The sequence below is a fragment of the Scylla paramamosain genome, chromosome 7, assembly GCF_035594125.1.
Source record: "Scylla paramamosain isolate STU-SP2022 chromosome 7, ASM3559412v1, whole genome shotgun sequence".
Taxonomy (NCBI): domain Eukaryota; kingdom Metazoa; phylum Arthropoda; class Malacostraca; order Decapoda; family Portunidae; genus Scylla; species Scylla paramamosain.
The window spans coordinates 14781676-14807500 of NC_087157.1; the positions used below are offsets into that span (position 1 = coordinate 14781676).

At 43.6% G+C, this 25825-nt stretch overlaps 1 protein-coding gene across 4 annotated transcripts in view; it reads right to left on the bottom strand.

Annotated features, from left to right (window-relative positions):
* The window catches only part of LOC135102127 (neurogenic locus notch homolog protein 1-like), a 67565-nt gene that overhangs the window by 8629 nt on the left and 33111 nt on the right, over nt 1-25825 (bottom strand). For 2 of the 4 annotated variants that reach the window (XR_010269532.1, XM_064006907.1), the window contains exons 1-16: nt 17495-17655; nt 14565-14719; nt 14227-14278; nt 12213-12494; nt 11520-11786; nt 10674-11003; nt 9384-9686; nt 8823-8883; nt 7941-8170; nt 7279-7545; nt 6692-6973; nt 5887-6225; nt 5391-5681; nt 4751-5041; nt 1752-2054; nt 1237-1422 (exon numbers count right to left, since the gene is read on the bottom strand). Coding sequence is in view for 3 of the 4 variants with exons in the window: in XM_064006907.1 (XP_063862977.1) it covers nt 1237-1422; nt 1752-2054; nt 4751-5041; nt 5391-5681; nt 5887-6225; nt 6692-6973; nt 7279-7545; nt 7941-8170; nt 8823-8883; nt 9384-9686; nt 10674-11003; nt 11520-11786; nt 12213-12494; nt 14227-14278; nt 14565-14719; nt 17495-17583 (3728 nt within the window). In the remaining variant the exon portion in view is untranslated. Of the gene's footprint in view, nt 1-1236; nt 1423-1751; nt 2055-4750; nt 5042-5390; nt 5682-5886; nt 6226-6691; nt 6974-7278; nt 7546-7940; nt 8171-8822; nt 8884-9383; nt 9687-10673; nt 11004-11519; nt 11787-12212; nt 12495-14226; nt 14279-14564; nt 14720-17494; nt 17656-25825 lie in introns of those variants that run through there. The other 2 variants (XM_064006910.1, XM_064006908.1) reach the window with 1 other exon arrangement.

The following is a 25825-nucleotide window of genomic DNA, read 5'->3' on the forward strand; positions in this document are numbered from 1 at the left end:
TGTCCTCCTCTTCTACACTGAACATCCTCGGTCTGTCCTTTACTTATAATCTAAACTGGAAATTTCACATCTCATCTCTAGCTAAAACAGCTTCTATGAAATTAGGTATTCTGAGTCGTCTCCGCCAATTTTTCTCATCCCCCCCAACTTCTAACCCTGTACAGGAGTCTTATCCGTCCATGCCTGGAGCATACTTCTCATGTATGGGGATTCCATTCATACCGCTCTTTTAGACAGGGTAAAATAAAAAGTTTTTCGTCTTATCAACTCCTCTCCTCTGACTGACTATCTTCAGCCTCTTTCTCATCGCCACATCTCTTCCTTTCTTCTACCAGTATTTCCATGCCAACTGTTCTTCTGATCTTACTAACTGCATGTCTCTCCTCTTCCCGTGGCCTCGCTGCGCAAGACTTTCTCCTTTCTCTCATTTCTATTCTGTCCACCTCTCTAATGCAAGAGTTAACCGGTATTCTTAAATCATTCTCTGGTGATCTCTGGAACTCCCTGCCTGCTTCTGTATTTCCACCTTCCTGTGAATTGTGACTTGAACTCCTTCAAGAGGGAGGTTTCAAGAGACTTACCCTCCATTTTTTTTTTTTTATCTGGAATCTGTATGGGTGCTGGCATTAAGTGGGCTTTTTTTTTTTTTTTTTGCTATAGGTCAGTGGCCTTCTTACATTAAAAAAAGAAAAAAGAATATCAAGTATTATAAAACCTCCGACTCGTCTCCCGGACGACGATTTCACTAGCCTTGACATAGGTGCGTGCACTTTCAATTTTTAAAGTAAATAGATAGATTTTCAAGTTTCTTTTATTCCTGCACACAAAGCAATAACTCACGCGTCTCCACATTTATTTTCAGTGAGAAGCGTTCACTATTAACTATATTACAAATAATAAGTCCGCTCTTCACCTCGGATCAAGGCATTCTCGCGATCGCTCCGAACATCGCCATACAATCACATATTTTTTCCATTATTATATGCTGTCTGATACCATATATGAATAGATCACCTCTTTCTTTAGTTATAGCTGGAAGTGTAATGCAAAACTCGATCTAAAAAATGAGAAATAACATAAAATTCAGTAACTTTTCCTCGTCGCTGTGAGAACCAGAGCTACCAACCAGTGTTTAACGAACACGACTGCGGGATTACTAAAAACCAAATACGATCGTGGGCTTGCTGCTTCATTATTACTAATACGACGTTTTAAAAAAGCGGACCTATAACTTACTTGCCGGATATGTAGGCGTTCCTGGGCGCGTGGGGATTGGTGCAGCTTCCCCCGGTGGCGCAGGTGATGTTCCACGACCAGTCCATGGGGGTGATCCAATTCCCGAAGCTGCAGGACAACACGAACTCCACGTCGCCAGCTCCCACCGGCCGCTCCGACTCGCACCTCAGCACCAGCGACCCGTTTCTGGGTAAAGGAGGAACATAATTGCTTTGTCTCACTGCGCATCCTCCGGCCCGTTTGTCTGTCTGTCTGTTTATTTATACTTACCTAGTTTGGTTGATTGGTTGGTTAGCTGATCTACTTGTTGTTTGCTTGTGTGTGTGTGTGTGTGTGTGTGTGTGTTTATAGTTATATATCTGTGTTTGTCTATCTTCTACCTTGTCTCTGTTTGTTGATCCGTTTCCTGCAGCTAACTCAGGCATGCACACATGCTCTCTCTCTCTCTCTCTCTCTCTCTCTCTCTCTCTCTCTCTCTCTCTCTCTCTCTCTCTCTCTCTCTCTCTCTCTCTCACCTCTTCTCCAGGGTCAGGTTCGCGGGTTTGTTAATGACGGCCTCACATTTGCCGTACACCAGCTTGCTGCAGTCTTTTCCCTCGAAGAACTCAGCACATTCACACCGGTTCGGGATGACGCAGATGCCACCGTTGAGACAAGGACGGTCGCATACTGGATGGCAGCCGAGGGCGTCCTCGTGGTGAGTGGGTTGTCTGCTGAGCCACATTCCCTCCACACACGTCATCTTAAGGGTGGTCATTCCGTTCGACATCTCGTACCCGTTCAAGCAGGTAACTTGAACTTCTGTCACGTTAGAACCTCTGGGGAATGAAGTTACAGCAGTAGTTTGATCTCAGCACAAGCTTTTTTTTTTTTTTTTTTTAAGTAGGAAGGGGACACTGGCCAAGGGCAACAAAAATCTAATAAAAAAAATGCCCACTGAAATGCCAGTCCCATAAAATGGTCAAAGCAGTGGTCAAAAATTGATGAACAAATGTCTTGAAACCTCCCTCTTGAAGGAATTCAAGTCGTAGGAAGGTGGAAATACAGAAGCAGGCAGGGAGTTCCAGAGTTTACCAGAGAAAGGGATGAATGATTGAGAATACTGGTTAACTCTTGCGTTAGAGAGGTGGACAGAATAGGGGTGAGAGAAAGAAGAAAGTCTTGTGCAGCGAGGCCGCGGAAGGAGGGGAGGCATGCAGTTAGCAAGATCAGAAGAGCAGTTAGCATGAAAATAGCGGTAGAAGACAGCTAGATATACAACATTGCGGCGGTGAGAGAGAGGCTGAAGACAGTCAGTTAGAGGAGAGGAGTTGATGAACCGAAAAGCTTTTGATTCCACCCTGTCTAGAAGAGCAGTATGAGTGGAACCTCCCCAGACATGTGAAGCATACTCCATACATGGACGGATAAGGCCCTTGTACAGAGTTAGCAGCTGGGGGGGTGAGAAAAACTGGCGGAGACGTCTCAGAACACCTAACTTCATAGAAGCTGTTTTAGCTAGAGATGAGATGTGGAGTTTCTAGTTCAGATTATAAGTAAAGGACAGACCGAGGATGTTCAGTGTAGAAGAGGGGGACAGTTGAGTGTCATTGAAGAAGAGGGGATAGTTGTCTGGAAGGTTGTGTCGAGTTGATAGATAGAGGAATTGAGTTTTTGAGGCATTGAACAATACCAAGTTTGCTCTGCCACAATCAGAAATTTTAGAAAGATCAGAAGTCAAGCGTTCTGTGGCTTCCCTGCGTGATATGTTTACCTCCTGAAGGGTTGGACGTCTATGAAAAGACGTGGAAAAGTGCAGGGTGGTATCATCAGCGTAGGAGTGGATAGGACAGGAAGTTTGGTTTAGAAGATCATTAATGAATAATAAGAAGAGAGTGGGTGACAGGACAGACCCCTGAGAAACACCACTGTTAATAGATTTAGGAGAAGAACAGTGACCGTCTACCACAGCAGCAATAGAACGGTCAGAAAGGAAACTTGAGATGAAGTTACAGAGAGAAGGATAGAAACCGTAGGAGGGTAGTTTGGAAATCAAAGCTTTGTGCCAGACTCTATCAAAAGCTTTTGATATGTCCAAGGCAACAGCAAAAGTTTCACCAAAATCTCTAAAATAGGATGACCAAGACTCAGTAAGAAAAGCCAGAAGATCACCAGTAGAGCGGCCTTGACGGAACCCATACTGGCGATCAGATAGAAGGTTGTGAAGTGATAGATGTTTAAGAATCTTCCTGTTGAGGATAGATTCAAAAACTTTAGATAGGCAGGAAATTAAAGCAATAGGACGGTAGTTTGAGGGATTGGAACGGTCACCCTTTTTAGGAACAGGTTGAATGTAGGCAAACTTCCAGCAAGAAGGAAAGGTAGATGTTGACAGACAGAGCTGAAAGAGTTTGACTAGGCAAGGTGCAAGCACGGAGTTTCGGAGAACAATAGGAGGGACCCCATCAGAACCATAAGCCTTCCGAGGGTTTAGGCCAGCGAGGGCATGGAAAACATCATTGCAAAGAATTTTAATAGGTGGCATGAAGTAGTCAGAGGGTGGAGGAGAGGGAGGAACAAGTCCAGAATCGTCCTAGGTAGAGTTTTTAGCAAAGGTTTGAGCGAAGAGTTCAGCTTTAGAAATAGATGTGATAGCACTGGTGCAAAATGGTTGAAATAGAGGAGGGAAAGAAGAAGAAGCAAAGTTATTGGAGATATTTTTGGCTTGATGCCAGAAATCACGAGGGGAGTTAGATCTTGAAACGATTTGACATTTTCTGTTAATGAAGGAGTTTTTGGCTAGTTGGAGAACAGACTTGGCATGGTTCCGGGTAGAAATATAAAGTGCATGAGATTCTGGTGATGGAAGACTTAAATACCTTTTGTGGGCCACCTCTCTATCATGTATAGCACGAGAACAAGCTGTGTTAAACCAAGGTTTAGAAGGTTTAGGATGAGAAAAAGAGTGAGGAATGTACGCCTCCATGCCAGACACTATCACCTCTGTTATGCGCTCAGCACACAAAGACGGGTCTCTGACACGGAAGCAGTAGTCATTCCAAGGAAAATCAGCAAAATACCTCCTCAGGTCCCGCCAACTAGCAGAGGCAAAACGCCAGAGGCACCTTCGCTTAGAGGGATCCTAAGGAGGGATTGGAGCGATAGGACAAGATAAAGATATGAGATTGTGATCGGAGGAGCCCAACGGAGAAGAAAGGGTGACAGCATAAGCATAAGGATTAGAGGTCAGGAAAAGGTCAAGACTGAGACGGTTTGGGCAAATCAGGGAGGAGAGACGTGGAGTATGTTGGGGGTGGAGGACGAGGAGGATGGAGATGAATCTACCCGGCAGGAGAAAGACAGGAAGACTTAAGAGAAGGCTTATGTATGTAGCGAAAGAACACTGAGGACGGCACAGAAACTTAAAGAGTAGAAGGTTGATCCTCTGTGGCGACCCGTGACAGGAGCAGCGGAAAGAATAGTTAGAAAAATTTTCAAACATGTCTGAAGGCGTGTTTTGCAGCCGTGTACTTACAGTGGCTTGATAATCGTGTGGTTTAACTGCAACTCGCTACACTCGGCACCAAGAACCGGTTCTATGCACCTCTCCCCCGTCCAGTAAGGAGAACACACGCACTTCCCCGACGGCAGGCACTCGCCCTCCAGACCACACTCGCCCTCTTGGCACCAGAACTCGCACTGCGGAGTGGTGTCGTTGTACTCCGGGAATACCCAGCGTGAGCCACGGCATTCCAGCAGCACCGTCACCTCGGTGCCGTTCCCTAACCTGAACCCAGGTAAGCACGTGTACGTCCCCGTGTGGTTCCTGTTGACATGAGTGAGACTTGATATGATCACAGGAGAAAGAAGGTGTTCCTAAATGCTGGGATAAGGTTTAGTAAGATAAGGAACGTTTGATATGAAAGCAACGCGTTTTAAGAACACAAGAACTTAAGAAAAATAGGGAAGATGTAAGAAGCCGTCTGGCCTACACGTAGCAATTCTTGTCCTTACATATTATTCTCAATTTATTGTCTTTTGTAGTAGTAGTGGACAAGATTTGCTGTTATACGGTATTCGAGATTTCTACCAATTACTCCTGCCTTTCCCTCTGCCTCTGACTTTGCATACTACATTACCCATACTGGTGTTTCAGGCAGACCTGCGTATCTTACGTTAGCGTAAGCATGGTGTTGTCGATGGCCGGGGGCGAGTCGAAGCATTGTTCATCCTGCTGAATCTCACATGAGAGACCGATGTACCCTGGCGGGCAAGCGCAGGTGCCGTCCTCCTGACACGCGCCGCCGTTAAGGCACTCCTGAACACACACCGGGAGGCACGAGGGAGGTACGAAGGAAGGGTAGTCGTGCACGAGCCACTCGGTGTTGCGGCACGTGAGGGTGATCAAGTCTCCACCGAAAGAAAACCTGAATCCAGGCTTGCATCTTAAGATAGCCATGACGTCCCTGCGGAAGACACGATGACAGTTATGATAATACTGTTATGATTATTGTATTTTCTCCAGGAATTTATACGAAAATCTAAAGTAAAGAAAAAAGCTCCTATGACCGAGAAGGAAGGAGGCAGGAAAAATATTAGTAAGTTTTAGTAGGTAAGTCAGAACAAGGTAAGGTGTGTCTTCTTGTATGATCGACACTCCTGCACACTCACCCGCCGTAAAGATAATTGGCGTTCAGGATGTGCGGCAAGGGACAAAAACATGTGTGCAAGTGGCAGCCGGTCCCATGCTCGTTAGGTGGACACATGCACAGGTTGTGGCTGACGCAGGTGCCGCCGTTGAGACAGGGAGGGTTACACAGCGGTAGACAACCTAGCTGGAAGAGCACCATCTCCCCGATGTTCTGAGGCTTAATCTTGACTAATTCGTTCCTCCGCTCGCCATTGATTATGATTTCCCAGTTGCCCTTGACACACGTGATGTTTTCCTCAGCGCCTGATCTGCTGTTGAAGGTGTAGCCGTCCGTGCAAAAGGCGATGCCCGTGTCTCCTCTACAACAAACAACAAAGATGAGTAAACCTTGACATCTAATTAAGGCATGACACCAATTAGTAAATTTGAGTAATCCTAGACTATTATACATTGCAAAAATAAAACTAGAGGAACTAAAAAGGTTTCAAATTATTTCACTACTTTTCTTTCGAAATTTCATATTCAATTTACATTATATCAAGCTGAAGAGTCCATAGAAGTAAGAGCATTATGACATTCCCGAAACTGGGCAATACAAGACCAAGTATTCTTTGCTAATATAGATGCGAAGATCACTGTCGCTAAACCCCCTTTACTTCTTTCCTTAACCTAAAGCCTATAGCATGATGAGCCAGTCTTTGACGTATCATTAGTCTCTCTCTCTCTCTCTCTCTCTCTCTCTCTCTCTCTCTCTCTCTCTCTCTCTCTCTCTCTCTCTCTCTCTCTCTCTCTCTCTCTCTCTCTCTCTCTCTCTCTCTCTCTCACTTGTTCCAAAACTTGGCGTTGACGAGGCCGGTGGGCAGCGAGGAGCATCTCTTGGGCAGCTGACACTGGTCTCCGCCATACCCAGCGGGACAGGAACACTTCTGGGGTGCGACACACACTCCTCCGTTCACGCACGCAGGGTCACATTTAGGTTCGCAGGACACTACAGTAGTGTTGTAAACAGTTCGCCACTCGCCGTCCACACAATTTAGCGGCATGCGGTTCTCGCCCGTGGGGAATTTGTATCCGACTTGGCATATGAGGAATGGACAGTCATACGTACTGGGGGAAGAGAGAGAGAGAGAGAGAGAGAGAGAGAGAGAGAGAGAGAGAGAGGAGGGAGAGAGTGGGGAACAGAGAATATGAGGAATGGACAGTCATACGTACTGGGGGAAGAGAGAGAGAGAGAGAGGGGAGCGAGAGAGTGGGGAGCAGAGAGAACAGTTATATCACCAGCTACTGTATTCGTATTTCGCAACAATGAAGGAAGTAAACGTACGAACTGAAAAAAAAAAAAAGAAAGAAAGAAACGGAAGGAAAGAGATGGGAATAATCTTCGTACTCTTTTCTCTCCTCTTCATACGCACCATTGAACAATCGTGGCGAATAACAACTCTGGCATTGAAATGGGGCACTCGGTCAGCTGACATCGCCTTCCAGAAAACCCTTCGATACAGACACATACGCCGGGCGCCACGCAGGTACCTCCGTTGTAGCAGCCAGGCTTGCACACCGGATGGCACTTCCCGTCGCCTTCCTCCACTTCGTACTGTCCGTTCTTGCAAGTCAAATTTGTCGAGGTTAAGTTATTAGAGAGCTGAAAACCTCCGATACATACCAGCTTGCCATCATCGCTGTGTGGAGAGACAGAAGACAGGTTAATAGTCTTACTCTTCACTGTAGTTGTATTGGGCAAGTTTGTTTTGGTTCTCTATGTCTAAGAGGGAAGGGAAGGGAAGGAAAGGGATGGATGCATGTGCTGGGATTACTGCGGAAACTGGTCAACTCGTCTCTCTCTCTCTCTCTCTCTCTCTCTCTCTCTCTCTCTCTCTCTCTCTCTCTCTCTCTCTCTCTCTCTCTCTCTGGCTATAATCCGTGTCTTTTCATAAAAAGTTAGTTAGCAATGGATTCTGAGGTATATAAGATTACCTGTAACTGCTGCTGCTACTGCTGCTACTACTGTTACCACCACCACCACCACCGCTGCCGCTACCTACACAAAAGCCACTGCTTCCTCACTCCCGCGTACCTCACATTGCCGTAGGGGATGTAGGGGTAGAGGGAGGGGCAGGGGTGTACCATGGGCTTGATGTTCTCGCAGTTCTTCCCCTCAAAGTAGGGAAGACAACGGCACTCGTTGGGCTTGAAACACTCCTCTCTGTTACCACACGGGGGCGAACACTGCGGCTTGCACTGGTAAGAGTAAGCTGGAAATACTCCCATCAGCAGCCATGTGTCGTTAAAGAAAACCATGTCCAGCTGTGAGGTATTACAGGGGGAGCTTAGTTTTTTGTCTTGAGGTATTGTATTATTATCATTATTATCATTATTATTATTATTATTAATATTATTATTCAAGTGTGATTTTTATATGCAAAGTTATCTCTAAGATTAGCCACTAGCCACGTGTTGTTAGAGAAAACCACCTCCATCTATGTAATATTATAGGGATGTCTGAATTTTATGCCGTGAGGTGCTGCATTTCTGTGTATTCTGCTATTCATAAATAATTATGTAACATGTGAATCTTCCTTTAGTTACACAAGACTACATAATTCTCTCTCCTCTGTCTCTTCTCGTTATAAGATTTCTATTGCAATTTGATTTCTATAATACTGTGTATAATGCAAACTTCTTCCAGTAATAGAAAATTGCTGTATTCTACGGTTTTTTTTTTTTCCTCTCTCTCTCTCTCTCTCTCTCTCTCTCTCTCTCTCTCTCTCTCTCTCTCTCTCTCTCTCTCTCTCTCTCTCTCTCTCTCTCTCTCTCTCTCTCGTTTTATAATCATTAATTTTCTTTTAGAATTACTGTAATTTAATTTATTAGTAATCATCTACAAACATATCAATACGAGATCTCTTCCTCACTCTCTTTCTCTTCTGGACCAGTGCGTGGGTCAACATTCACTCACCTTCTGTTGGTCGTTGATCTGGTAACCTTTTTTGCACTTCAAGTAATAAGTACCGTCTGGTCTAGAACAAAATACTGCCAGTCAGCAATGCATGCGTGCCACCTTTCCTTGTCTAGCAACACGGGTATCACAACACATGATTTCTCTCGTGTGCGTATGTGAATCATGATTTATCTTTGACACACACACACACAGAGAGAGAGAGAGAGAGAGAGAGAGAGAGAGAGAGAGAGAGAGAGAGAGAGAGAGAGAGAGAGAGAGAGAGAGAGAGACAAAACACACACACACACACATGAAGGAAGAGAATATGATGTAATGAGAGAAATATAATAAAAGATAAAGAAAATATAGACAAATAAGTAAACAAATAAATAAAAATAGTCCATCAGTTAATAATTAAAAATCAATTAAACAACAACAAAGACCAGACAGAATTAGACTTTGAATAATGATAATCTTCTGTAAGGAGTGGCACCTCAGTGGGCTATTTTCATATATAAATTTTGTTGCCCTTGGCCAATACCCTCTCTTACAGAAGAAACAGACAGTCAATACACTCACTTCTGGACAATATGGCCATCCACGATCTGCGGCAGCTCATCTCCTATTCCCACCAAAAGCTTACAAGTCCCTTCGTGCGTCGCGTTCCGGTCACATCCGCACTGGTCTTGCCCCACGCAGACCAGGGGCGGCATGCACACAACGCGACACCGGGGAAGGCATCGCTGGTACATCCCCTCGGTCCCAAACTCCCATGAGCCGTTAGAACACTTGACGGAGGCGACAGTGGAGTTGTCGGGGAAGAAGAATCCCTTCTGACATTGGATCTTCAGTATGGGGTTTCCTTCGGGAGTCACCTCGTCCCTGAAAATGAAAAGTGCGTTTCAGAAAGTTGAGTAAGAGGTGTATTATCCTTCTTCTCCTAGCTGTCGTTGTTTTGGGTCACCAGAGCGGATCAACCTTTTCCAACCTGTTTGGTCTTCTGGAAATGAAATGCGTGTTCCAGAGAGCGGAGGAAAAACTCTAAATCACACGAGATATAAAAAGTTATTTGAAATTCCACTTATAAAATTCCACTTATAAGTAACCGCGCAAGGAAATCAAACAGAGCAAATTCTCAGCTACGCTGTTTGCCAAATAGTGTGTGTGTGTGTGTGTGTGTGTGTGTGTGTGTGTGTGTGTGTGTGTGTGTGTGTGTGTGTGTGTGTGTGTGTGTGTGTGTGTGTGTGTGTTTTGTTGTTGCATCAAGAACTTCAACAGACTACGGCGTGTTGTGGCAAAGCAAATCTTGTCTTGCTCAAGAGGAGACGGCAAGCAGCGAGTTTGGTAAAAGTGATGGAGAGGAAGCTGAGGGGAAACATGTGAAAAAAAAAAATACTAACATCAATAAAGTCATAAGGCAAAGACACGGTAAACTTCCTCTTTCTTCTATTCTTCTCTTTCTTTCTATCCTTCCTCTCTTCTTTCTCCACCTCCTTTCTTTTCTTTCCTTCTTTTCCTCTCGCCTCTCTTCCTCTCCTTTTTTTTTCTTTTATTCACTCTGAATATTTTGCTTGCTGCTACTTCTACTACTCAGCAACAGCTCCATAAAAGAGTTTAATTATACTATGTTATTAGATACATAAACGTTTGTGAAAATGCCAATATAATCAATCAATCACTGAAATCAATCAGTCTCTTCATCTCCCTTCTTTCTATCCCTCCTCTCTTTTCTTCCCTCTATTCCATCTCCTCTCTTCTTTTTCTTTCTCCTCCTTTCCTGCTTCGATATTTCCTACCTACATTGTTATCACACAGTAGTTTAGAGAGCTAATTAAAAAGCCAACAAAGAGAAATTTGAGAAATACTCACGCATAAAAGTAGTAGGCATGGTACAAGGTTGGCAGGTCAAGATGAGAGCAGCGGGGCATCTCACAAAACTGGCCCGTAGAGTTAGTAGGGCAGACACAGACTCCCTCCACACAGCTCCCTCCGTTCTGACAGCCATCCATCCCCATCCCCTCGTCAACGCAGGGAAGCTCACAGGACACGTCTTTGTAATCCATGTCAAACTCTTCCGGAGTCTTCCACACGCCGCCCTCCAAGTGAATGGTGATCTTGGTGAGATTCGTGTTGGGAAGAAAGTAGCCAGGCAAACACCTCACCTCGAACGTCCAGGTGAAAGAAGACTCATCCTCAATCCTGAAGGCAGCAGTATAAAGGTGCTATTAGGGACACGAAGGCGATTACTGAAAAAAAAAAAAAAAGATGGAAGGCACAAGAACCAGGAGAGTTTAATGCAGGGTTAGGCGAGAGAACACAGACACAGGAACTAACTAAAAGCTGTTCACTACAGACTAGTACCACTGGAACGAAAATTATGATCAAAAGTAGTCTTTCTTGAATGAAAAGATAAGAGAGGGAGCGAAGAGAACAAACAGAATGAGGTTGCATATAACTCCCTGCCTACGTTTCTATTTCCTCCTGCATATGACTTAAACTTTCTCAAGTGGGAGGCTTTAAGACACTTCACAATGTCATTTTGGACTTGATTTCGGTTTGCTTTTTTAAGGGACTGGCACGTTCAGAGGACCATTTTTACTGTTTTATTGTCTTTGACCAGAATTATCTCCTTCCCCACAAAATATAAATAAAGAAAGAATATAAGAAGAAGAAGAAGAAGAAGAAGAAGAAGAAGAAGAAGGAGCGACAACCCACAAGACGAGCGAGGCGTGAGGGACGTGTGGGGGCGTCGGGCACTTCCACCCTGGGTCTGCGTCACTTCTCTGCACGCTCTCCATTCCCAGCTTCCTCATGCATATGATGCTGTCTCCCTTCACTCGTCCCCTCGTCACCAGCTCGTTTTCCTCATGCTCAACCCCCGGAGCGAACCACAGACCGTTGATGCAGACCAGGCTGAGTTCAGTCTCGTTACTGGGGAACCCGTAGCCTTCCTCGCAGGTCAGCTTGCCACTCCCAGCCCGCCTGTAACATACACACACACACACACACACACACACACACACATACACATTTACAATTACGTAGTACCAGATGTATTGTTATTAGTATAACAATATGTGAGATGGAGGTAGTAGTAGTAGTAGTAGTAGTAGAAGTAGTAGTAGTATTAATAACTTATCGATATGACAAATGGTAGAGTCCACGAAAGTAAAAGAAAACAGTCACTTGGCGTAGAAAACTGACCATTATCAGGGGTAACGTGTCTAGTTACAATACCTCATATTATATAACTGCGTCAATACAAGATTTTTTAACCTCCAACAAATAAGATAGAGGGAGAATAAAATGTAAGGCGCCAAAAAAATATAAATTAATTAATTAATTAATTAAATCTAATCAAATAAAGCCAGACCAGAAATGATGAACACCTGAAAAAGATTCACTCACCCCATGACAAACTTTGTATGGCGTGGGATCAAGGGCGGCTCAGAACACCCTGTAGCGATCTCACAGAGGCTTCCATACAGGCCATAAGGACACTCACAGGTGTTGGGAGCCACGCACCGCCCCGCACTGCACGCCGGTGAACACAGGGGCACGCACGATGGGTTGCTGGGATCAGGCCACGGCAGTTGCTCCCACTTGCCATCCACACACATGATCACCAGTTTTCGGCCGCCGAATGGAGACTCGTAGCCAGTGTCGCAGCTTCCGATGATGCCGCCTTCACTGTAGAGATATTTTACACGAGTACAGAATCTACATCACTCTGTAAAAGATACGTGTACCGTGCTGTCCTTACTGCAGCACTACGTATAACAATAATTCTATGACATTTTTTTTTCCAAACGCATAAGTGGTTTATTATATATATATATAAAAAAAAAGAAATTATATAGTTTAAGACTATATTTTATAATTTCGCATTACTGTATACTTAATCCGTATATTAATTCTACTATTATTATTAATTATTGTTATTATTAATATTCCGAGTTCGTACGTCTATTGTGATTTATTCTTTACCTTTTTTGAGAAACTATGATTTATGTGAAGACCCGAGGGAAAAGAGAGACGAAGACGAATAGGGAAAGAGAAAAACCGTTAAGGATGGTTGTGGATTGGGAAGGAAGGACCTGCTTCATGAGTAATAGGTCGCCTTATCGTAAGTTTGCTGTCAGGCGTAGTTAGCTTGGTCTTCTTCATCAACAACAGCTGCAGGAGATGTCACCGCACTGATACATCGTGGTGACAGGCTACCACAACAATGAAACCCTCTGCCCGAGGAGCCCAGAGCTAGAGACATCGTTGTTCCTCACGTCACGAGGACGTGTCTCCTTCGCTCTCCTGAAGCTGTTCAGTGTCTCGACAGTAGCTCAATGACGAACAGTGAGCAGTCAATATTATGGCCGTGAAGCCCGCCCTTGTGCACCCAAAGATGTGCGGCACCTTTTGCTGCCGCATCGCTGCTGCGAAGGTATCTCTCCACCGTTCTCCAGATCTGCATGAGTCCTGCTGACCCTCGAGTGTTAGCCGGGGGAAGCAGGCCATTTCACCGGCTGAGGCAGGTGGCGTGGCGTGGGCGGCCTGACCCATGGGGCGCCTATAAGCGCCCGTCATTTCTCCTTTGCCCAGCCTTCATCCCAGGAGCCCGCGGGTCCTGGATCTCACCGGCTGGTCGGTCCCGTGGAATAACAACACTATCCACCGCCTAAATGAGGTGCTCGCTCCGTTCTCCCACACCCCTGCGGTATCACAGAGCGCTCTGCTCTGCCCCACAGGAACTTAACAGCGCCTCCGCGCCTCTGGCACGTATTCTGAAACGCTTTTCTCTCTCACCACGATGACTAACTAGGTCCTTAAGAGTGTTTCTCATGTTAATAATGTAGAAATCTTATTAATCTGTTACTAGAACCATGAGGCACCCTTAACAAACCGTGTAACTTCAACTAAAGCCTTTTGAAAGTAGTGGAGGTGCGGCACAAAAGTGTTTCAGAATATGGCCTTCTGCAGCGCACCTGCCCCACATGGCGGTTTGCCCCGTGGGTTCTCAAGTTTTTCGGGGCACAGGAACATCAGGGGACATTCTCAGCAGGGACTCAGGATCCTCTGCCAGACATCTTTCCTGGTAGAAACTACGCGGCCATGGTGGGTATTAACTGTCTTGGTGAATGACAGGGTTGCCCCCGGAGGCCTGAAGCAAGTTAGGGTCCATGGAGGGAAAGGGAGGGTGTCCCCCCCACACGGTCAAAGCCGGGGCTTCCACTGGCCTGGGGTTGTAAAATCACATATCTTCGATGCCTCCGGGGTTTCATCCGTTTCAAAAGTAGGAAATAATGCTCAGCCCCAGGTGAGGGCGTCGGGATAGTGTCATGCCACGCCAAGCGACCGATCGGATTGAACTTTATGCTGTTCAGTCTGATGACAACAGTGTGTGAGTAAAAAGTAGCGTTTTCCTCACCTCCTCTGCCACTCCTGACTGATGTGGTTCACTGAGGGCGGCGTCTTGCAGCCTGTGGGGGAGAAGGGAGCGACGGACGGGGCATGTTAGTAGCTTTGGCTTTTTGTTCAGGTTAGCAGGTAAAAGTGTGGTAACACTGGGTCTGATTATCAAGTAAGCTATTTCCCATTCACAATCTTCATAAAACTGTTACAGTAATTTATCACTAGACAAGGTTCTTCAGGGAATAATTGAGTTGTTTTATGATCTATTCAGTAGGTCCATTCTCTCTCTCTCTCTCTCTCTCTCTCTCTCTCTCTCTCTCTCTCTCTCTCTCTCTCTCTCTCTCTCTCTCTCACCTGCTGGGAGATCCTTCACATCTCTCTTCACTTTCTCATACCCTAGGCCTTCTGCCACAAGTTTTCCATCCTCCACTCTCCCTCTCTCGTCCTCCGTTGCCTCACGCTCCCTCTCACCCCAGCTCCTGCCGCCGCCCCAGTCAGGAGGCGACAATCTGGGAACAGTACGAGAGGTGAATAGAGTTATATTACCTGCGTAAAAAAAAAAAAAAAAACGAACTCCTGCACCCTTTGGCCTTTGATGTGAGGTGTCTTAGCCTACAGAGAGGACGGGATGCAAGGTTGTGACGCAAGAGGTGGTGGTGGTTGAGGTGCTGGGATCAAGTTTCCACTGGAATTATTACTTTTTTTTTATTTATCTATTTTTATTTGGGACGGTTTTGAGTTTATGTAAGTGACTAATTGCCGTGCTGGCTATCTTAGTATTTGATTGACTGACTATGTAATAAAGTAACAAACTCATTATTCAGTTGACTAACTGAATATCTAATTCACTACTTATTACCTCATTGTCAACAAGTTGCACACATTATACACCTCTCTCTTCCTTTACAGTGCAGCTAGTCTTCTTAAATACAAATTAAACATCTTGGTAAACTCTGGAACTCGCAACTTGCTTCGGTATTTCCTCCTGCCCATGAATTTAACTCTTTCAAGAGGAATGTTTTAAGTCATCTCATAATGTAATTTGAACTTGCTTTCGGACTGTTTACTTAGAGATTGGCACCTTCAGAGGGATTTTTTTCCGGTTTTGTTGTCCCTTTCCAGAGCCACTCTTACATTAAAAAAAAAAAAAAAGATTAGCCGCCCATTTTATTCTGACGCCGCCAAATTCCCATTGTCATGCACCGTCTCGCTCCTCGTGCTCACGCAAGGACAAGTCTAGCGCCACGCCGCGGCTCCGGAATCTGAGTTCGTTTAGAAAGCTGGAGTGAATTCTGAAGCTAATCAGCGTTAATTCCTGACGGTCTTGGGAGCTTAGCACAGTTAGAAAGGTGGAGTGCAGTTAGAAGTCAGTGCCCATTACCCTCTTCATATTTACATGGCTGTACTATCATTGATTATAGCTTGGACCTTCGCCGCCCACACCAGGCAGACACCCACTCCGTCCACTGCAGCGTTAGGTCCATCACGCCTCGTCAAAGTTATCAGAGTGCACGGAACCACAATATTTCTCTGTAGCTATTTGAAACTCATTTGTATCAAGGCTGACTGACTGATGACTGACTGACTGACTGACTGATGACTGACTGGCTGATGATTGACTGGCTGATGATGGAAGCAAGCAATATAGGAAAACTAGCCCCTTCACAAGGACACCCGCACGAAATAGTAGCATTAGCATAAGTGTGTGTGTGTGTGTGTGTGTGTGTGTGTGTGTGTGTGTGTGTGTGTGTGTGTGTGTGTGTGTGTGTGTGTGTGTGTGTTGAAAGGCCATGCAAGCACAATGCACCCCGAATCAAGGTCACCATAACACACACACACACACACACACACACACACACACACACACACACACACACACACACACACACAAGGCCAGTATAACACGTACCTAACACCGCCACCACCAACCCCCCATCCATCACCAACTCCACCCCACCTCTCATGCCTCTCTCTCTCTCTTGTACCACCACATGTGTCTCCCCCCTCTCTTCCCCTTCCCTGCCTCACTCTCTCCGTCCCCACAACCACACAACATTGCACCAACACTATCAAGGAAGAATCATTGAGTACGTTTCATTAGTGGTGTTATTATTATTTATTTACTTATTTACTTATTCATTAATTTATTCATGGTAATTAAACGATCTCCTCCAACCATTCCTCTTCCCCCTCCTCTTTCTCCTGAGTAACAGAAATACGACTAGACAAAACTTTATTGAGTAGCAGATACGTAACATCACAAAGCCTGTTATTGCCAAGGTTTCTCGTTCCTTGGTGATGTCTATTCGCACTTGTCTTCCTCTCTCTCCTGGTAGCATCTCTCTTCCTCGCTCTTTGACTTGCCTAATTTTCCCTCACACCTCGGCTACGCGCGCCCTTCACCACCAAGGAATTATAAGAACAATCTTTCCTTGTAGCCTTTACATGTCTCGGATAGTATTTCCGCATGGATGTGACGCTTCCACAACCCAACACATTATTGCAATAGCCCTGAGCGGTGAATCTTACAATAGAATTCCTCTGCATGGAGAGCCTGTGGGTGGGTGTTAAATAAGGCAGCACACACTCGCAAAGCATGACGCTACAAATACATAATGGTCGGAATGTTAAAAAAAAAAAAGTATCCCGGCAAGTTACAGGCGCGCCAGGTGACCAAGGCTAACATACATACAAACAAACACTCACGGAACTTGCCAAACCATCACCAAGGCTTCCCACGTTACATTATCCTTTTTTCTCATCAGCAAAAAGGCAATTGAATGACTCTGTCTTGTCCACAACTGGATTAGTGCAGATGATTTATAGGTTATATTGGATAAAGTCTGAATTGCATTTAAATTAAGTGAGATAAGCTATTCTACATTTCTTTCAATAAGGTTTTAGGTATAACAGTTTGTGCCTTATTCACATGCGTGGCTACCTCCCCAAAACAAGGAATGGAGAAATTTATCCTGTCTTTCCTCTAAGATTTGTGTACGCAACTTCCGTCTGTCACTATACGCGGTGTGCCGGCCAGCCAAGGACGCCGTCCATTTTATTCTGACGCCGCCAAATTTCCTTGCCATGTACCGTCTCGCTCCTCGTGCTCACGTAAGGACAAGTCTAGCGCCACGCCGCGGCTCTAGAATCTGAGTTCGTTTAGAAAGCTGGAGTGAATTCTGAAGACTAATCAGCGTTAATTCCTCACGGTCTTGGGAGCTTAGCACAGTTAGGAAGGTGGAGTGCAGTTAGAAGTCAGTGCCCATTACCCTTTTCATACTTACACGGCTGTACTATCATTGATTATTGTCTGCACATTCGCCACCCACACCAGGCAGACACCCACTGCCATCCACTGCAGCGTTAGGCCCATCACGCCTCGTCAAAGTTATCAGAGTGCACTGAACCACAATATTACTCGTCTTGTAGAATTAATCTTTTCCTTTCTCAGCCTCAAGCAAAATTGGTCTTGCCACTGAAGAGAGTGGAGGTCCGGGGGACGAGTTGCCTGAGAGCAGCGGAAATGAGGCAACAGAGACGACTCAGGATGGAGAACGAGCGATGTGTAATGAGCGAGGCCATACTGTCGGCTATTGGTTTGAGAGACCCTCCACTAACCCTCGGGGAATGAATGTTTGCTAAACCATCAACACCAACACACCAACACAGCACCTACACAGGGCCTCCGTTTTTCTCTCTCCTATCGCACCGCTCCAGTACACGACAAGTATCTTCACCCGATTAAGGCTTCCAGTCCGCTAAGTATTTCTTTTCTTCCCTGTTCTCGTCCTACACATACTCAAGTTAGTGTGGTTCTATTTTTCCAAGAATTTATAACAGATTTAAGAAAATTTGAAAATATATGGCAGATCAGTGTAATGGTTCACAGGAAATTCTCTCTCTCTCTCTCTCTCTCTCTCTCTCTCTCTCTCTCTCTCTCTCTCTCATATGGACATATATACTGAATTATATAATGGAAGATAAACGTCTTTTATAATACCTTGACCTCGAAAAGTAACGTTTTCTATCATAAATGTTCTTTCCTGTCATAAATAGGACAGACTAAAGTAGATTAATTTCGTGGTGGATGGACTAAGGTGGGATGGAAGTGAACTCAGATGCTCGCTGTTAAAGCACACATCCTTGCAGGGAGAGACTGAGGCTTAGCTTCGCCACTCGTGGAGAATGTGAGTCTCTCCTAATCATACTCCTGTGGCCCGCTGAGTTGAGTTGCCACCTATGCATTTCTGCTGCAATATTGCCACGCTGGGCGAGCAAGGTAGCCTGACAGCACAGTGTTATCTTATGATCGGTAACAAATGTGTTGTATGGAAGCTCTTCGACCACACACACACTGACACTCTACACGGCTCTGCCACACTCAGACATTCCAACCACAATCTCTTTCATATTGTCACGTTCTCTTCTACATTCTGCCATGTACATACTCTCAAACTCTAGCACTCTTTCTAATTGACTCTAAATCATACTTGATACATTATGAATTTCCTGTTACTTAAGTCGAAAGACGGGCATCTTGAGTCTGACATAAAGGTGTTGGATGTCACTCACAATCACAAACTTTCTACCACACTCCCTGCAGCAAGATACAACATCAATTTTACGTCGTGAGACGGACACCTTGTAAGATGTGGGATATCACACAAACTCAAAGAATCTCTACCACTTTTTATCATAATTAAGAATATAATAGCTTTTACGTTGTAAGACGAGCATCGTGTTTGACTGTGGTATTTAAGGAGTCTGATACCAATGACTGACGTGAAGTTAAAAAGTTTAGTGAAAGCATCCATCCGTTCGAATTTCTCGAAACTTTTTTTTTTTCATTCAAATTCATATAAATGGTAAAAAAAAAATTAATGACTCCTTGTACCCTACACATTCTTTTTAATTTATGTTTTGCCTTTCTGCTGTAAAAAGATAAAAAGAAAAAAAAATTTTGGCGTTTATTGTTTCCCTGTGTATACAATAGCTACCCATCATAACATGCCACTATACCGTCAGGCTGCCTCGCTCCCCCAGCCTGACAATACTACAACGGAAATGCATAGCTGCCAACTCATACCGGCAGGCCACATATTCTCTACGAGTACCTTTTTCGTAAGTTGTATTTTCTAGTCTTTCTCTCTTGGTTCTATTGTTTCTCTGATGTTTCTTTTTCCTTTTTTTTTTATGTGAGAAGAGTAAACAAACTGTTAGGGTCTCGGTTTGGATCCATGTGCTGATGTTTCTTGTTTTTCCTAACAGGATCTCGTATATCTTTCTCCTTTTTTTAAATGTTTCAGTCTTATTTTCAATATCTGTAATATTTTTATGTTCGCTTTAGTTTTTAAGGGAGTTTTCTGTTTTTACGTTTAATTCTTATTTTATTTATTTTCTTTCGTCTCGAAGTGATTGACTGATAGGAAGATTTATTGTTGCATATAAAAGTACAACAGCAAAGGAGGGCGGAGCCTACCAGTCTTACCTTCCGCATAGGATAGTATGAAATATTTATAAGAAGAAAATTGCACTTTCAAAACTCTTAAAAGCTGTAAAAAAAAAAAAAAAAAAAAAAAAAAACATACTGTATGCATCTACATAATCACAGCCTGAAGGAATGGCTAATGAAAGACAGGTCAAAACACATACACACACACACACACACACATACACACACACACACAGAGGATTTACTAGACACCTGCCGAACAGACAATTACTGTCAATAAGATCTAAAGCACTGGATCAGGGGGTGCTGTGAACGTATCATTAAGCCCAGCTGTGACCTCACTGAACATTTCCCTTTTCTCACATGACAAGCGGGGAGTCACAGGATACCATCTAAAGACAACTCTCTTCCTTCACACAAAACTATATGCACCTAATTACACACACACACACCCTTCACTCAAAATTCAAAATCAATATGGCGACTCCTACACCAGCGTCAGAGCTCCCATCTGGGGAGGGGACCACAAATATCCCCAGATCAGACTGCTCTTCTGATATTCACCATAAGTGTCTTGACATCCCCCGCAACTTTTTTTTTTTCATTAACTTCTGCACCATCCCGGTCTTAGATCTAATTTTCAATCTGTAGAACACCACCTCTCCTCTACTAAACCTCATCTTCTTTTCCTCACTGAAACACAGGTGTCTGAGGCATCTGACAATAGCTCCCTTTTCTGTTCCCCTCCTACTTTCTCTATCCTCATTTTCAATCCAAAGCTGCATGCTGCGTCTATTTGCGCAATGACAACCTGCTCTCGTGCCCAAGCTCTTGAATCTTTCGATTTTTTCACCATCTGGCTACGACTACAGTGTCACTCTCAAACTAAATTTTCTGTGCTGTATGCCTTTCACCTAACGCCTCCGACTATAAGAAATTCTTTTACTACTGTATTTCCAAAGTGGAGCACATTCTCACTTTCTTCCCTTTTGCAGAGATCTCCATTCTTGGTAGAATTCAATGTTCACCACCAGCTTTGGCTTTCCTCTCCCTTCACCTTTAAAATTTGCTATCCTCCACGACCTAGAGTAACTGGTGGAACTCCCTACTCGTATTTCTGACCATCTTGGAGATACGCCGAACATTCTTGATCTTTGCTTAGCCTATAATATCTCTGTTTATGCTGTTACCCTTCTTCGTTGGGCTCCTCCGATTACAATCTCACTTCTGTATCTTGTGATATCGCTCCAATCCCTCCTCAAGATCTCCCAAAGCGGAGGTGCCTCTGGCATTTTGCCTCTGATAATTGGGAGGGACCTGAGGAGGTATTATGCTGATTTTTCTTGGAATGACTACTGTTTCCGTGTCAGAGATCCTTCTCTGAATGCTGAGCGCATAACAAAGGTGACAGTGTCTGGCATGGAGGCGTATATTCTTCACTCTTTCTATTGACCTAAACCTTCTAAACCTTGGTTTAGAAGCAGCCTGTTCTCGTGCTATACATGACAGAAAGGGGACTCACAAAGGGTACTTGAGCCTTCCATCATCAGAACCTCATGCACTTTATATTTCTATTCTGAATCATGCCAAGTCTGTTCTCCAACAAGCTAAAAATTCCTTCATTAACAGAAATTGTCAAAATCTCTCAAGATCTAACTCCCCTCGAGTGTTCTGGCATTTAGCCAAAAACACCTCCAATAACTTTGCTATTTCATCTTTCTCTCCTTTATTTCAACCTGATGGCAACAGTGTCACCTCATTTATTTCTAAAGCTGAACTCTTCGCTCAGACCTTTGCTATAAACTTTACCTTGAATGATTCAGGGCTTCTTCCTCCCTCTTCTCCACCCTCCAATTACTTCATGCTACCCATTAAAATCCTTCGCGGTGATGTTTTCCTTGCCCTCGCTGGCCTAAACCCTCGGAAGGTTTATGGACCTGATGGGGTCCCTCCTATTGTTCTCTGAAACTGTGCCTCCGTGCTTGCACCTTGCCTAGTCAAACTCTCTCAACTCTGTTTATCAATATCTACTTTTCCTTGCCTATCTAAAGTTTTTAGTCTATACTCAACAGAAAAATTCTTGAAACATCTATCACTTCACAACCTTCTATTTGATCACCAGCATGGGTTTTGTCAAGGCCACTCTGCAGGTAATCTGGCTTTCCCTACTGAGTCTTGGTCATCCTCTTTTAGAGATTTTGGTGAAACTTTTGCTGTTGCCTTAGAGATACCAAAAGCTTTTCACAGAGTATGGCACAAAGATCTGATTTCCAAACTACCTTTCTACGGCTTCTAGCCTTCCCACTGTAACTTTATCTCAAATTTCCTTTCTGACCGTTCTATTGCTGATGTGGTAGACGGTCACTGTTCTTTTCCTGAATCTATTAACAGTGGTGTTCCTAAGGTTCTGCCGTGTCACCCACTCTCTTCCTATTATTCATCACTGATCTTCTAAACCAAACTTCTTGTCTTATCCACTCCTACACTTTTGATATCACCCTGTACTTTTCCAAGTCTTTTCATAGACGTCCAACTTTGGTGAAACTTTTGCTGTTGCCTTGGACATATCAAAAGCTTTTGATAGAGTCTGGCACAAAGCTTTGATTTCCAAACTACCCTCCTACAGCTTCTCTCCTTCTCTCTGTAACTTCATCTCAAGTTTCCTTTCTGACCGTTCTATTGCTGCCGTGGTAGACGGTCACTGTTCTCCTAAATCTATTAACAGTGGTGTTCCTCAGAGTTCTGTTCTGTCAACCACTCTCTTCTTATTATTCATTAATGATCTTCTAAACCAAACTTCCTGTCCTATCCACTTCTACGCGGATGATACCACCCTGCACTTTTCCACGTCTTTTCATAGACGTCCAACCCTTCAGGAGGTAAACATTTCACGCAGGGAAGCCACAGAACGCTTGACTTCTGATCTTTCTAAAATTTCTGATTGGGGCAGAGCAAACTTGGTATTGTTCAATGCCTCAAAAACTCAATTCCTCCATCTATCAACTCGGCACAACCTTACAGACAACTATCCCCTCTTCTTCAGTGATACTCAACTGTCCCCCTCTTCTACACTGAACATCCTCGGTCTGTCTTTTACTTATAATCTGAACTGGAAACTGGAGTTAACCAGTACTCTCAATCATTCATCCCTTTCTCTGGTAAACTCTGGAACTCCCTGCCTGCTTCTGTATTTCCACCTTCCTATGACTTGAATTCCTTCAAGAGGGAGGTTTCAAGACACTTAATTCATCAATTTTTGACCACTGCTTTGACCCTTTTATGGGACTGGCATTTCAGTGGGCATTTTTTTTATTGGATTTTTGTTGCCCTTGGCCAGTGTCCTTTCTAAATAAAAAAAAAATAAAAAAAGCAGTACGAGTGGAACCCCTTTCATGCATATGAAGTATACTCCCTATATGGACGGATAAGGCCCTTGTACAGAGTTAGAAGCTGGGGAGGTAGATGGGGAGTCAAAAAAAAAAAAAAAAAACTGACGGTGACGACTCAGAATACCTAACATCATAAAAGCTATTTTAGCTAGAGTTGAGATGTGAAGTTTCCTTTTTAGATTATAAGTATAGGACAGATCGAGGATGTTCACTGTACAAGAGGGGGACAATTGAGTGTCACTGAAGAAGAGGAGGATAATTATCTGGAAGGTTGTGTCGAGCTGATAGATGGAGGAATTGAGTTTTTAAGACATTGAACAATACTAAGTTTGCTCTATTCCAATCCGAAATTTTAGAGAGATCAGAAGTCAAGCGTTCTGTGGTTTCCCCGCATGAACTGTTTACTTCCTGAAGGGTTGGACGTCAACGAAAGACGTGGAAAAGTGCAAGGTGGTATCATCAGTGTAGGAGTCGATAGGACAACAAGTTTGGTTTAAGAAATCATTAATGAATTATAGAAAGAGAGTGGGTAATTGGACAGAATCCTGAGGAACACCACTGTTAATAGATTTAGGAGAAGAACAGTGACCGTCTACCATAGCAGAAATAGAACGGTCAGAAAGAAAAATTGAGATGAAGAAGCAGAGAGAAGGATAGAAGCCGTAGAAGGGTAGTTTGGAGATCAAGGCTTTGGGCAAGACTCTATCAAGAGCTTTTGATATCTTTAAGGCAATAGCAAAAGTTTCACTAAAATCCCTAAAAGAGGATAACCAAGACTCAGTAAGAAAAGCCAGAAGATCACCAGTAGAGCGGCCGCGACGGACCCCGCACTGGCGATCAGATAGAAGGTTGTGAAGTGATAGATGTTGAAGAATCTTCCTGTTGAGGATAGATTTAAAAACTTTAGAGAGCAGGAAACTAAGGCAATAAGACGGTAGTTTGAAGGATTAGAACGGTCATCCTTTAAAGCAGGGGTTCCCAACTTTTTTGTTCCAATGTACCGCTTGGACATTTTTATTGGTTCCTGTGTACTCATAAATAAATCAATAATTAAAAAGATGGAACTGTAATATTTTGATATTAATCTATTATGAAATTTCTTATATATATATATATATATATATATATATATATATATATATATATATATATATATATATATATATATATATATATATATATATATATATATATATATATATATATATAATTATCCATAATGATCATTATGTTCCGTACCTGACCTTTTCAGGCCCAGTTCAGTTTGCGGGCATGGTTAGTTCCGTTATAATTAAAGCCAAATGGTATTCACCCTATTCTTGATATAATTTAGATTGAAGTTTTGCCTACTAAAATTAGGCAATTGAAAAAAAAAAAAACACGACATTGTGCAATCTGACTGCAGATTACAACACCATGTGTTGTACAGCAGTAGTTATCCTCTGAGACCCAATGTACCCCCTGAAAAGTGCAAATGTACCACTGGGGGTACATGTACCCCAGGCTTTAAAGAAACAGGCAAAATGTAGGCAAATTTTCAGCAAGAAGGAAAGGTAGATGTTGATAGACAGAGTTGGAAGAGTTTCACTAGGCAAGATGCAAGCACCGAGGCACTGTTTCGGAGAACAATAGGAGGTACCCCGTCAGGTTGATAAGCTTTCCCAAGGTTAAAGTCAGCGAGGACATGGAAAACATCACTGCGAAGGCTCTTAATGGGTAGCATGAAGCAATCAGAGGGTGGAGGAGAAGGAGGAAGAAGCCCTGAATCATCCAAGGCAGATTTTTTAGCAAAGGATTGAGCGAAGAGTTCGGCTTTAGAAATAGATTAGATGGCAGTGGTGCCATCAGTCTAAAATAAGGAAGGAAAAGATGAAAAAGCCAAGAAGATGTTTTTTGGCTAGGTGCCAGAAATCACGAGAGGAGTTAGGTCTTGAAAGATTTTGACACTTTCTATAAATGAAGGAATTTTCGGCTAGTTAAAGAACAGATTTAACATGATTCCGGGCAGAAATATAAAATTCTGATGGTGGAAGGCTCAAGTACGCATTGTGGGCCATCTCTCTATCATGTATAACACGAGAAAAGGCAGTGGTAAATCAAGGTTTGGAAGGTTTAGGTCGAGAGAAAGTGTGAAGAATGTACGCCTCCATGCCAGACACTATCACTTCTGTTATGCGCTCAGCGCACAGTAAATCACTTGTTACTGCAGCATCAAATACGTTCCTCTTATATATAAAAATGGTATTAGCATGTAGCTGGCACAGAATTTGGCAAACTTGTTCACTATAAACTCACTAGTGTGGTGCGGGCCGCGTCGATGAACCACGCACCCAGGTATAGGTACTGGCTACACATCTGCACCTGCACCCTCTTCACTGTTCAAACTCTGTCTCTCATACACGTCACCTTTGTTTACAAAGGTCTTTTTTTTTTTTTTCCTTTATTAACATTCTACTTTCTTTACAAAATTTCGAAATAAACAGTTTTTTTCAAACATTTCTCAAGAAACTGCAAGTACTACAGCGTTATCTATTAGTAATAACACGTATAAACTATCCAGAAAAACATCCCTTGCTACTGTTCTTTTAATATTTGTACCATTCTGTCTATAAATATGACAAATAGTAAACAACTTGTTGCAGCCCCTTGGCGGATACCGATATTAGCATCTATTATTGCAGATCTTAACACGTTCTTTGTGCAAATGCACATTGTTCTTATAACGTGCAGCAATGCTCTCCCATATCCTAATTCTTTTAATCTTTGAATAAATT